At 36.9% G+C, this 12,117-nt stretch overlaps 1 protein-coding gene across 2 annotated transcripts in view; it reads right to left on the minus strand.

The window, feature by feature from the left end:
• Nucleotides 1-4,480: 4,480 nt before the first annotated feature.
• Nucleotides 4,481-12,117, minus strand: part of LOC131932357 (anaphase-promoting complex subunit 1) — a 38,695-nt gene continuing 31,058 nt past the window's right edge. For both annotated transcript variants that reach the window (XM_059289273.1, XM_059289272.1), the window contains exons 42-52: nt 11,880-11,966; nt 10,847-10,964; nt 10,344-10,421; nt 9,747-9,814; nt 9,528-9,603; nt 9,123-9,185; nt 8,508-8,585; nt 7,979-8,074; nt 7,180-7,360; nt 6,386-6,517; nt 4,481-5,336 (exon numbers count right to left, since the gene is read on the minus strand). In XM_059289273.1, coding sequence (XP_059145256.1) covers nt 5,245-5,336; nt 6,386-6,517; nt 7,180-7,360; nt 7,979-8,074; nt 8,508-8,585; nt 9,123-9,185; nt 9,528-9,603; nt 9,747-9,814; nt 10,344-10,421; nt 10,847-10,964; nt 11,880-11,966 — 1,069 coding nt within the window. In that variant the 3' untranslated portion in view covers nt 4,481-5,244. The remainder of the gene's footprint in view (nt 5,337-6,385; nt 6,518-7,179; nt 7,361-7,978; nt 8,075-8,507; nt 8,586-9,122; nt 9,186-9,527; nt 9,604-9,746; nt 9,815-10,343; nt 10,422-10,846; nt 10,965-11,879; nt 11,967-12,117) is intronic.

The following is a 12,117-nucleotide window of genomic DNA, read 5'->3' on the forward strand; positions in this document are numbered from 1 at the left end:
TGTGTTCATGGTCAACTTATTGTCAGGTGTGTTCATGGTCAACTTATTGTCCGTTATGAGAGGGGTCAATATATTGTCAACAATATCGGTCTCTAATGTATCCGTCTTTGCGCTGACGTCATCACCCCGGCCGACAAAGTCTGAATCGGCACAGTCATCGGATTCGTCCAAACTGTCCATCCAATTCACTAAACTATTGAAGTCATCCAACCCGCCATCTTGAAAATCTTCAATTCCGTAGCCCGACCCGTCTTCAACACCTGCATCATCAACCTCCATTATCGGTTGATTACAATCACTTCCGGTGTGTTCAACCCCCTTAGGTGGTAACCCAAGTGGTGATACGCTAGCTTGTGGTGACACAGTAGAGGCCGCCACCACCGAATCAAAATCCAAACTTTGAATCTTCCTGATTTCCTTTTCCGTCGAGGTCGCCACCTCCCCCTCAAAGTGAAACTCATCCATCAGAGTCTCGTCTGCTCCACTGAGCCAAGGCGACGAAAACCCGCCCGCTTTCCTATCGGCGAAAACAAAATTGCTGATTGGGTGAATGGAGATAACTTCCTTTGACGTCATGTTTCCTTGACCTTGTAGCTTTGGCAGGCGACTGGTTGAGTTTTCGCTTGGCGGGAATGTTTACAATTTTTCAGTCGGTGCAAGGCAAGCTCATTGAGCTTTGGTGAATCAAATGTGGAGCTTACGCGGGGTCGCTCGAAACTAAGGGACACTTGCAGCTTACAAATTCACACTTGTAGCTAAGACGGGGAAGCTTGAAGCATACAGACTGACACTTGTAGCTAAGACGAGGAAGCTTGAAGCTTATGCGATGACGCTTGAAGCTTACAGAGACACGCCTGTAACTAAGACGGGGACGCTCGAAGCTTATGCGATGACGCTTGAAGCTTACAGAGACACGCTTGTAGCTAACACGAGGACGCTTGAAGCATACAAAGTCACATTTTAAGTCAACAGGTCTCATCAACGCGGGAAAGCTGGTTCTAACATAAATCACGTCATCATCTGTAATAAAGGGACAGAATCAGCGCATGTGGTGGATTAATGAGATTAAGTTGTGGAATAATGATGTTTAAGTTGTGGATTAATTAGATAAAATAGTGGATTAATGAGATTAAATTGTGGATTAATTAGATTATGGTGCGGATTAATGAGATAAAGTTGTGGATATATTAGATTTAATTGTGAATTAATGAGATTAATGAGATAAAGTTGTGGATTAATTGGATTAAGGTGCGGATTAATGAGATAAAGTTGTGGATTAATAAGATTAAGTTGTGGATTAATGCGATTAAGTTGTGGATTAATAAGATTAAGTTGTGGATACATTAGATTTAATTGTGGATTAATGAGATTAAGTTGTGGATTAATGTCAATTATTTTGTACATTAATGTCAGCATGTCATGTATCATCTGGTGCATTAATGTCGACATGTCATGTATTAAATGTTTATTAATGTCAGCATGGCATGTATTATTTGATGCAAGTGGTAGATTAATTAAGATGCCGATCGGGCTTCCGGTATCGTCCTCGGAATACTATTACGTGTCCAAAATATCTTTTTATGGCAATATAAAAAATATGAAGAAACATAAACCCATCGATTCTTGCCCGAGGGAAGAGGAAGATAGCACTAGAAAAAAAAAACAACTCCTGACTCTGGGTTAGTAAAGGCGGCTGGACATAGTGATGACCATGTTATCCCTTCAAATGTTTAGGTCACAGAAACAGATGAACTCTACTTCAACTACCCTATCCACCACTAGGCCCAATAGGGTCACTGACTAACTTTACAGATCCCAGTTTAAAAAAAAAAGACATAACCATAACACACCATATTCTCACATACTTTTCTAACTCTTTAATTATCTTTTCAATTTCCTTTAGTGTTTCTTTCAGTTTTTCCCCCTCGGGAACATGGCATTACCCCCCCCCCCCCTCGGAGTAATTAACCCCCTGTCAATTACCCCCGCCCAGTAGGACATTACCCCCCCCCCCTTCCCCGGTATAGCTTAAGGTACAGCTAGGGTTATAGTTAGTGTTCAGGTTAGGGCTAGATTTAGAGTTAGGATTAGAGTTAGTGTTATTTTAGGGTTAGGGTCAGGGCTAGGATTAGGGTTAGTGTTATGGTCAAGGTTAGGCTGAAACCAATGTCTAGAGTTGGTTTTGTTTTGTGTTAAGTTTTAGGCTGAAGTGCAGAGTTTCTTCCAGTCTACCGCCCCCCCCCCCCCCGAACAAGATGGATTTTATATAGTAAACACACACTTTTACTAGTGTCCGCCCCCCCTCCTCCGAAAGATGTTGAACCCCCCCCCCCCCCCCCCGAAAATTTTAAGTGCCCCCCCCCCCCCCTGAGAAAAAAGTCTGGAAGAAGCACTGCTGAAGTGAATGCTTAGGTTTTGGTCTTTTTCTTAAGGTTAGGATTAAGGTAATCTGGGTTAGAGTTAGGATTCTAACTTGAAGGGGGGGGGGGGGGGGGGGGTTAATTTCCCCGGGGGGGGGGGGGAATTGACAAGGGGGGGGGGGGGTAATTGCTCAGGGGGGGTAATGTCCTGTAGCCAAAAGAAACACTGGCCCCTTAACATCTTCTCATTAAACTCTGAGAAAAAATTAAACCACCGCATTGCTTAGCGGTAGTAATTAATGACTAATTATAAATGATCCTTAACTCTCCCCCCCCCCCCCCCCCCCCATCCAATCTTGACCCTAACCTTTCGCAGCGACAACAGCTGCAGATAAATAAATAGGCCTACTCTCTGTGCAATACTGTACAATAATCTATCATCCTCCTGTTCAGTTTCTTCCTGGCAGGCACCCCTCCACGAGCAAAATCGATTTTGTACACATAATATGTACTTGAACCAGTCTGCTTCCCCCCCCCCCCCCCCCCCTTCCCACAACGAACGGAAAAGCCGGCTCCAATCACTGGCAAGGAACATCATGGCATTTCTAGTTGCCGGGGTTGGAATTTCTTCCGACAAATCTTGCCCTATCTATGGCGACTTTAGGTTAAAATTTGACATCACGTCCAGATTAGTTTTAAATGAATCCGAACGCTAATTTAATAAGAAAGTTTGTCTTCTAATTTCAATAAACAAAAGAAGCAACGGATAAAAGAAATTATTCCTCACGTTTGCTGTAAGAATGCGTTCGATTGTAAACGGGTTATATAAAAGCATAAATCACTATGGCAAAGTCGATCCTGTTTACATGTTTATGAAAAAATTCTAGCGTTCATCAAATGTGCGCTATAGTGCAGATTGTTTAATTGCGTCTTGTCTAGTAAGTCTAATACAAAATGCGGGAATTAAAAGCGGGAATTCCCAGTCCAATTTTAGATATTTCTAAACAGAAATAAGAATGAATTTTTCTTTTCTTCTAAAAATAACTCGAAAATATGAAAGGATTTTTATAATGTACGACGAAGAGGAATTAGAAGAAGAAAAAAAGATAAAGACAGGGGGGGGGGGGGGGGGGGGGGAGTGTTAATTTGAGAGAAACAAGAAAGTTTGGTTTATCGACAAGTCCAATGCCAGAATTTTGCCTAGGTCTTTGTTGCCAGGAAGGTCTTGGTCGGCGGCATCTGGCCAAGAAGGACAACAGGCTAACTAGCGTTGCTTTTTATTTGGGACGATTGAGCTAAATTAGATGAACAGCCGGTTAATTTATTTTTAATACGGCAGAGTACTAGGGATCATCGGACGTAGATTCGAGTCTTACAAAATAGACCTACATTTTTAAATACAGATACTGGCAGCAGTGGCGTAGCGAGGTTGGGTGTCACCCGGTGCGGCACTTAATGGTGTCACCCACCTCAGAGGCGTAGCGACCCTTCCCGGGGATAAACTTTCAATTTTCGATTTGCACCCCCATCCCCCTCTCAAAATTATCATTTTTCTCTATATATTTTGCTATTTTTTGCCTTGGTGTCACCCCCACTAAATGTTGTCACCCGGTGCGGTCCGCAACCCCCCCCCCCCCTTGCTACGCCTCTGACTGGCAGTGACTTATTTTGTTTAGACATAGTCAAATTTTAAACCTAAAGAAAACTTCTTTATTACACTACCAAATCTTTTTCAAACTTTAATTTTACCAACACCAGTTTTTATAAACACAAAAATGTGTTCCATTTTTATCCAGTTTGGGCAGTAACATCTGTTTTATATGTGATATGGGCCTACCTAAATCATCAGACTACTGATAGTGAGATAAGGAAACCACGTCAGTTTGGGCTCAAGATAGATAACTCTTTGAGTTTTTGAGTTATTTCCCATTACATCTTGTGAAGAGATTTAATAAAACAGGATTTTAAAAAAAATATTTCCAATTATTATGATAGACATTATGTATAAAGTAAAATAAAACAAAACACATTTCTATTAACATTTTTAATATGTGATAGTAACAAAAAAATGTGTAAATATGAGAACAATTATTCTTACTATATGCATAAACTCTCTCAGTCATTGAGTTCGAATGTCAGACCAACTCACACTACCTCACACCTCACACCAAAACAGCATCAGACAGCTGTTCCCATTTGTTTACTGAAATATTTAACACCTCGCAGTCATCAGATTGTTTACCAAACACGCAAAACTTTTCATACAAAAACATCCCACACACAAACATCTCACACAAAACTTCCCACACAAAAAAATCTCATACACAACCTCACACACACAAACATCTCACACACAACTTCCCACACAAAAACCATCTCAATTTGCCATCAAACTTCACACATCACATATTCAATTGTTGCATATGTTAAAGAAAAAAATTATTTACAATTTGTTCAATGGCCCACAAATGATGTGAATGGCCAACAAATGACTGAAATGGCCAACAAATGACCTCAACAAAATTCTACCAGCATTACTTCACAGAGTAATTAATTAAATTTACAGTAACAAGTTAAACAGTTGACATAAACAGCATATTTTAAATTGATCATAAAAACATGAACTAATTAAAACTAAAATCAGATAAATAAATTTAAACAGAAACAAATAGGGTTTATGATGTCAGATGATTATCTAAGCGCACATGAGTATATCAAACTTGAAGGTAGCTAGTGGGATCTGGGTATTTACATTGTGGTCAAGGTGACCTGGTATCTATTCACAGAGCTGCTGGCCTGTGGTATAGGGCATGTCATGGTGGAGGTGAAGGTCATCTGGTACTGTATCGTGAATTTGGCCTGGTCATCTGGATGTTGTGTACTGTCATCTGGATGTGAGGAAGCTGTGGAGCCTCTTTAAACCAGCCATGTGTAGGTGAGGCAACAGTCCGGCCAACACAGGAATAGGAGGGCAGGCTGAAAGATGACATGAGGTACTATAAAGATGACATGAGGTACTATAAAGTTGACATGAGGTACTATAAAGATGACATGAGGTACTATAAAGATGACATGAGGTACTATAAAGATGACATAAGTACTATAAAGATGACATGAGGTACTATAAAGATGACATAAGTACTATAAGCTAAAAGACAGATATCAAAAACAAATATGACGCTGGTGTTAGGAATTATTCTACCTTTACCAGATGGAATAAAACTTTAACTCAAATGAAACTTTCTGCAACAAACTCTTTACAGACCCACAACAGTGTATTTGGGTGGTAGTGCACAGAATTGCTAACTTAAAATTCTCAAGTTCAGATGCTGGACTTAAGGCCAGCTATGACAGGTACCTGACTCAGGGTTAATAAAGGCAGCTGGGCATTGTGCTGACCACAGTATCCCTTCAAATGGGGAGGTCAAAGAAACAGGTGAACTTCACTAATTCTAGCACCAGGTCCAAAGGGGTAACAAACTTTATAGAACCAAGTAAAAGTTAAGTTCCCTTTTCAAACCTGATGGTCTATAGGGCAAGTGGAGTAGAGTTCACTTGTTTCTGTGACCTCGGCTATATGAAGAGATAGTGTGGTCAGCACTATGCCCAGCCGCCTTTACTTTCCTAACGTTAGTTAGGTACCCATCAGAGTTGGGTGGACTCAGGGACGGTCTACTGACTTGAACCCAGATTTGAGCTCAAGACTTATGGGTTAGCAGTCCAGCTCTCTACTGCTAGACTACTCCGTCCCCTATAGAACCCAGTCCCAAGATTTTAAAAAGACATACCATAACATTCTTTAAAAGCTAGAACCTAGGTCACAATCTGATAATATAGCTTAAAGCTAGAACCAAGGTCACAATCGTACACTATAGCTTACAGCTAAAACCCAGGCTACAACCTGACAATATAGCTTACAGCTAGAATCAAGGCCACAATCTGATAATATGCTTTACAGCTAGACGCAAGGTCATCCTGACACTATAGCTTACAGCTAGAACTTAATTCAAAACCAGCCAACTTACTGGTGTAGCCGGCATCAAAAATGTCCAACTTGCTGGGGAAGGAAAACCACACCAGGTACTGGGCCAGGTAGCCCGTGGGGTGGTGTTGCAGTAGTTCACCCCGCAGGTAGTTCAACATACAGTCCTTGTTGTCTGGTGGTGGGAATTTTTTTTTTATCAGAAATAAAAACTTGAAAAAAAAAACACAAAGAAAAATGCTAACAAAACATATAGATCTAAATGACTTCTTTTTAAAAATTTCATTTGCAAGTTTGTAAAATTTAACTACAAAACAACTACTGTTTTTCACATTAGATTTTAACCTTTTAATAATAAAATACTTTTTAATTATTTTTTTTAAATTTTCTATTTAAAAAAGAAGAAAAAATGTGTAAAAGTATTTAGGGCCTTAGCTTAACATAAAATAGAGCAAACTGAATATTTTCAAATTATTTTTAAAAGTTTCTCAGGACAAAAATTGTTTAAAAAAAAATTTGAAAAAAAAAAAACAACAAAAAAAAAAAAACAGAAATCAATTTAAATATATCCCCCAAATTATCCAGCCCCCACCTGTAAACCCACAGATTACCTCCCCTACCTGTACTCCACAAATTACCTCCCCTACCTGTAACCCACAAATTACCTCCCGCACCTGTAACCCACAAATTACCTCCCCTACCTGTAACCCACAAATTACCTCCCCTACCTGTACTCCACAAATTACCTCCCCTATCTGTAACCCACAAATTACCTCCCCTACCTGTAACCCACAAATTACCTCCCCTTCCTGTACTCCACAAATTACCTCCCCCTACCTGTCAGCCACTGATCCAGCAGCCTCTCTATCTGGCACCGGAGTGTCAGCAGGAACTCTGTCTGTACCAGCCTCTCCGGGGCAGAGCTGACCAGCTGGTGCTGGCTCAGGTAGTAGCTCATCACCAGCTTCAGCTGTTGCAGGCCAAATGTGCTGGTGGAGGCAGCAAACTGCTGACTCAGCTAAAAGTCAAATAATTAATTAACCAAGGTGATACATTATTTTTAAATTAAATTTAGCTGCTGCAGGCCAAATGTGCTGGTGGAGGCGGCAAACTGCTGACTCAGCTAAAAGTCAAATAATTTAATTAACCAAAGTACTACAAAAATTAAATTAAATTCAGCTGCTGAAATCCAAATGTGCTGGAAGAGGCTGAGAACTACTGAGAAAGCTTAAAGTGCAAAATTTTAATTAAAATTAATTAGATTTATTGACAGTTGATTTCTATTAACAGGGCTGAGAGCAAGTTGTTAAAGAATTATTGCTAAACATAAAATAATTCAATTAATTAATCAAAATGCAAAAAAAATTTTTTTTAATTAGAACTTTCGTTGACAGTTCTTCTACTTGGTTCTCAACTGTAATGCTGGATGTGATTTCCTCCAACACAATTAAGTATTACATGTCAACATTTTATGCACAGTGTGACCCATTGACTCTCATTTGAACCTGCTTTTTTTCCTGTATAGTTTTGTCCATCCAAGAACAAACTACAGGGAAGCAGTTGTTTAATTTTGGAGTTGTCTCTCCTAGATGGGTTGGTGTATAATATAAAAATGCAGTGAAAGAGCCCTACTTACATGTTTTAGGATAAAATGTGGACAAATGGCTTCCGCTTTCTCCTGAGTCACACACTGGTAGATCACAGAGGACAGGGCCTGCATCATGCTGTTGTTCTAGTAAACAATGAAATTCATGTTATCATAATTAAAAGTTCAGATGAGTTTTTTAAGCTGATAAAGGCCAAAACAGTTAAATAATTGTAAATATAGGCAGCTTGATGAAAATATAGGTTTTTTAATTATAATAAAAAAAAACCATCAATAAAAAATTTCTAGAGTAAATGAATACCATAGTATCCTTAGTTTGTGTGTTCTCATTGAGGTTCATACTTAGAATATAGAAGTCAGTGTAAAAATATAGGTTTTTAATAAAAAAAATTAAATTGCAAAAAAAAACAAAAAAAAAAACAAACATTAATAACAAATTTCTAGAGTAAATGAACACTATAGTCTCATTAATTGTGAAATCTCATTAAGGTAACCCTGAGAAAAACAAAAGTCTGAGTAAAAATCGTTACATTAAAATTTGACTGAACGTGTGACTCACCGAGCTGTCCTGTTGTAAGAAAAACTCTGCCAGTGCTGTGATCTTGGCATCAGATGTGAAAGACTTGATGACAGAAGGCTGGAACAAACAAACAAACAAACAAATGGTAGTATCAAGCTTAATTTTTGGTTTGTAGGGGTGACCAGAAAATGCGCAATGGAAAACTGCACAACAGAAAACGCACAAAAAATGTGTGCATGGGAATTTTTTCTAAATCAAGCATTTATAGACGTTAGCAAAGAATGACCACATGTACACTATAGCAGAATAGAACTTTGTTACCAAAAAATATGACAAAATTTAAGTTTCTTAGTGTAATTAGTTTAAATTTGCATATTTTTCTGTTTGCGCATTGTTCTGGGAAACACTTGTACTTGTACACTTCAAGGATGTAGGATAAAAATTTCTTATAAATGTATTAAAACTATGTTTTTTGCCAGATTTTTTTTATCTGCAACTACTGAGTCTTTAGTGATTAATTTTTTAAATTATATTTAAGCTATTAATGTTTAAAACGTCTTTCTTACCAGGCTACAAAATTTAGAGAAAATTCTACATTTATTCCTTTAATATAATGACAATAATTATCTCCCCTGACAACAAAAGTTATCTCACCTGGCTAGAAAAATGACAAGAGTTATCTGCTATCAGTGATTTAGCCAATGCACTTCTGTAACCCTGGAAACATAAAATAAAAACAAATGTCAAATTTGATAATAAAAGGAGTTCAAACTTGTCAACACAGTAAATATACGAGGAATTTTTTTTTTTCTATACTATAATATAAAAGACAAGAAACCACAAAATAAATTTTAAAAGTTTTTTTATACTATTGAGGACTACCTTAAAGATTACCAGGAGGCTTATATTTATAGGGCAGATGTCCCATTTATTATTTCAAGTAATTTTTAAAATATTTTTTATAATGATGGACTCACTTTAAGATCTTCAGTGTAGGACAAATGTCCCACTTATTATTTCACGTAAATTAAAAATATTTTTTTAAAATGAAGGACTCACTTTAGGATCCTCAGTGTAGGACAAATGTCCCGCTCGTTGCTTTACACATAGAATGCCACCCTTCTGAAGCAGCAGCCTGTCAAATAGTAGAAACAGTCAACTCAATAGCATGTGACTTTTATTTTCTACTATTATATTTTTCTAAGCAGAGCAATGAAATCTTTAAAAACTAGGATCATGAAAATGTTACAGAACAATTCTGATAACAAAAAGACTTACTTGAGTGTATCCCAGTTTTTGTCTTCTCTAAAGGTTATAGGCCAGTACCTGGCACCCAACACTTGGATCTGAACATTAGAATCAAACTTGTCTGAACATTATTTATGCATCTTTTAATTCTTTCAACAACAGAGTGTTGTATCATAAAACAATTTACTTAAAAAATTACAATTTTTTTTACCAATAAATAAAATTACAAATTTAACAGGTAGCATGAAAATGTTCTTTTTACATTAATAAAGTTTAAATTTAATAAGAGAGAGACAGCATAATATATTTACTATATATAGAATTTTTGAACGACTTTACAGAATAGTATGAAACTGCATTTTATTTTATTTACATCAGATTATTTATGTAAGAGTTAATAATACAAGTCCTTATAAATAGTACGATCGCTATCTTGTCTCAGTTTCAAAATCATTTTAAAAAAAAACAACCTAAATACTAAGAACAAAACAAAAGCAATAATTGAAAGAGTAAGTGCTATAGGGGTTTAGTTTAAGGATAGTTCTCGCAACTTTCAAAAACCAACATGTCATTACTTACTCCAAGAATGTTACAATCTTCCCCCCCCCCCCACCCTCAGTCACTCACCTCCTCCAACTTATTGAGCTCTGGAACTATGTACGGAGCACCTGCGTTAAATGAAACTGGCTTGTAGGACTGGCAACCCTGGAATATCGCAAGCAACAATTTGTTATTTTTCTTTCTAAATGAACTGCAAAATCATTAATAACCAATTAGTCATTAACCACAGAATAAACTAATTAGTCCTAAACAAAAAGTTAAATAAACTTAATAGTAGTTAACCTCAGGATAAACTAATTAGTCATTAACCACAGGATGAACTAATTAGTCATTGACCACAAGATAAAATAATTTTAGTCAATAACAACAGAATAAAGTAATTAGTCATTAACCACTGGATAAACTAAGTATCATTAACCACAAGATAAACTAATTAGTAACAACAGGTAAATTTCTCCTGACCTTGAACTTGATGCGTTAAATTAATTAGTCATTAACCACTGGATAAACTAATTAGTCATTAACCACTAGATAAACTAATCAGTAACCGAAGATAAGTTTCTCCTGACCTTGAACTTGATGCGTAGCGGCACAAAACAAAACCTGCCAGTGTCCACATCTCTGGGAATGACCAGACGAGGCTCGCAGGCCAGGACGTACAGGTGGCGGAATGCCTGCAGGTGGTACCTGCAAGTGGGTGGCAGTTAATTTTTAATTTGTCAATGTTGAATTTGTTGGCTGTAAACTTAATTTGTCAATGTTGAATTTGTTGGCTGTAAACTTAATTTGTCAATGTTAAATTTGTTGGCTGTAAACTGAATTTGTCAATGTTGAATTTGTAGACTGTTAACTGAATGTCAACTTTAAATTTGTTGACTATAAACTGAATTTGACAGCATTATAAATATAAATGTCAACTTTAAATTTGTTGACTATAAACTGAATTTGACAGCATTATAAATATAATTGTCAGCTATAAACTGAATTTGACAGCATTAAATTTGTTGTCTATAAGCTTAAATTGTCAATATCAAATTTATTGGTGGTAAAATTGTAATTTGTTGGTGGTAAACTTGTAATTTGTTAATTGTAAACCTTTAATATGTCAACATGTAGTTGGTTAAAAAAAATTTTTTTGTAGTAGTTGACATTTCGTTTGTTATAAATTTATAGTTCTGTTTAAGTTTTATAGTTCTGGTTATAAATTAATTTTTACTCTAAACCACATACTTGTGAAAAATTATTACAAAGCATGTATAATGATCCAAACAAAGATAATAAAACAATACTTTGCCTTCTTTAGATGTGAAAGAGATTTTAAGAGCGCCTAGTGTATTTACAATTTTATCTCAACAGAGAAATAGCAATGTAAACAGAAAGTGATATTTCAACGCCAAGGGTAGACAAAGGTACAGAATATAGTCCAAGTCTACCCTTGGCGTTGAAATTGTCTTTACTTGGACTATATTCTGTACCTTTGTCTACCCTTGGCGTTGAAATATCACTTTCTGTTTACATTGCTATTTCAGTTACAATGCCTGCTTCCACCCCTCACCATCTCAACAGAGAAAAGTTTTGAGGGTGCAAAAATTGTTGACCAACCTGTTGTCAGTACTGGAGAGAGGGAATTGTGGGTAGAAGGCACACAACATGGCTCCCACTGCTTCTGGTGTTGTCTTTAATGTAAACCTGAAAGACATGGGACATTTTTGTTAAACCTACAACATAAGGGACATTTTTGTTAAACCTAAAAGAGAAGGGACATTTTTGTTAAACCTACAACATAAGGGACATTTTTGTTAAACCTAAAAGAGAAGGGACATTTTTGTTAAACCTAAAA

This window comes from Physella acuta, unplaced genomic scaffold (genome assembly GCF_028476545.2).
Source record: "Physella acuta isolate Inbredline_101_S28 unplaced genomic scaffold, ASM2847654v3 ptg002145l, whole genome shotgun sequence".
In the NCBI taxonomy this organism is placed as follows: Eukaryota; Metazoa; Mollusca; class Gastropoda; family Physidae; genus Physella; species Physella acuta.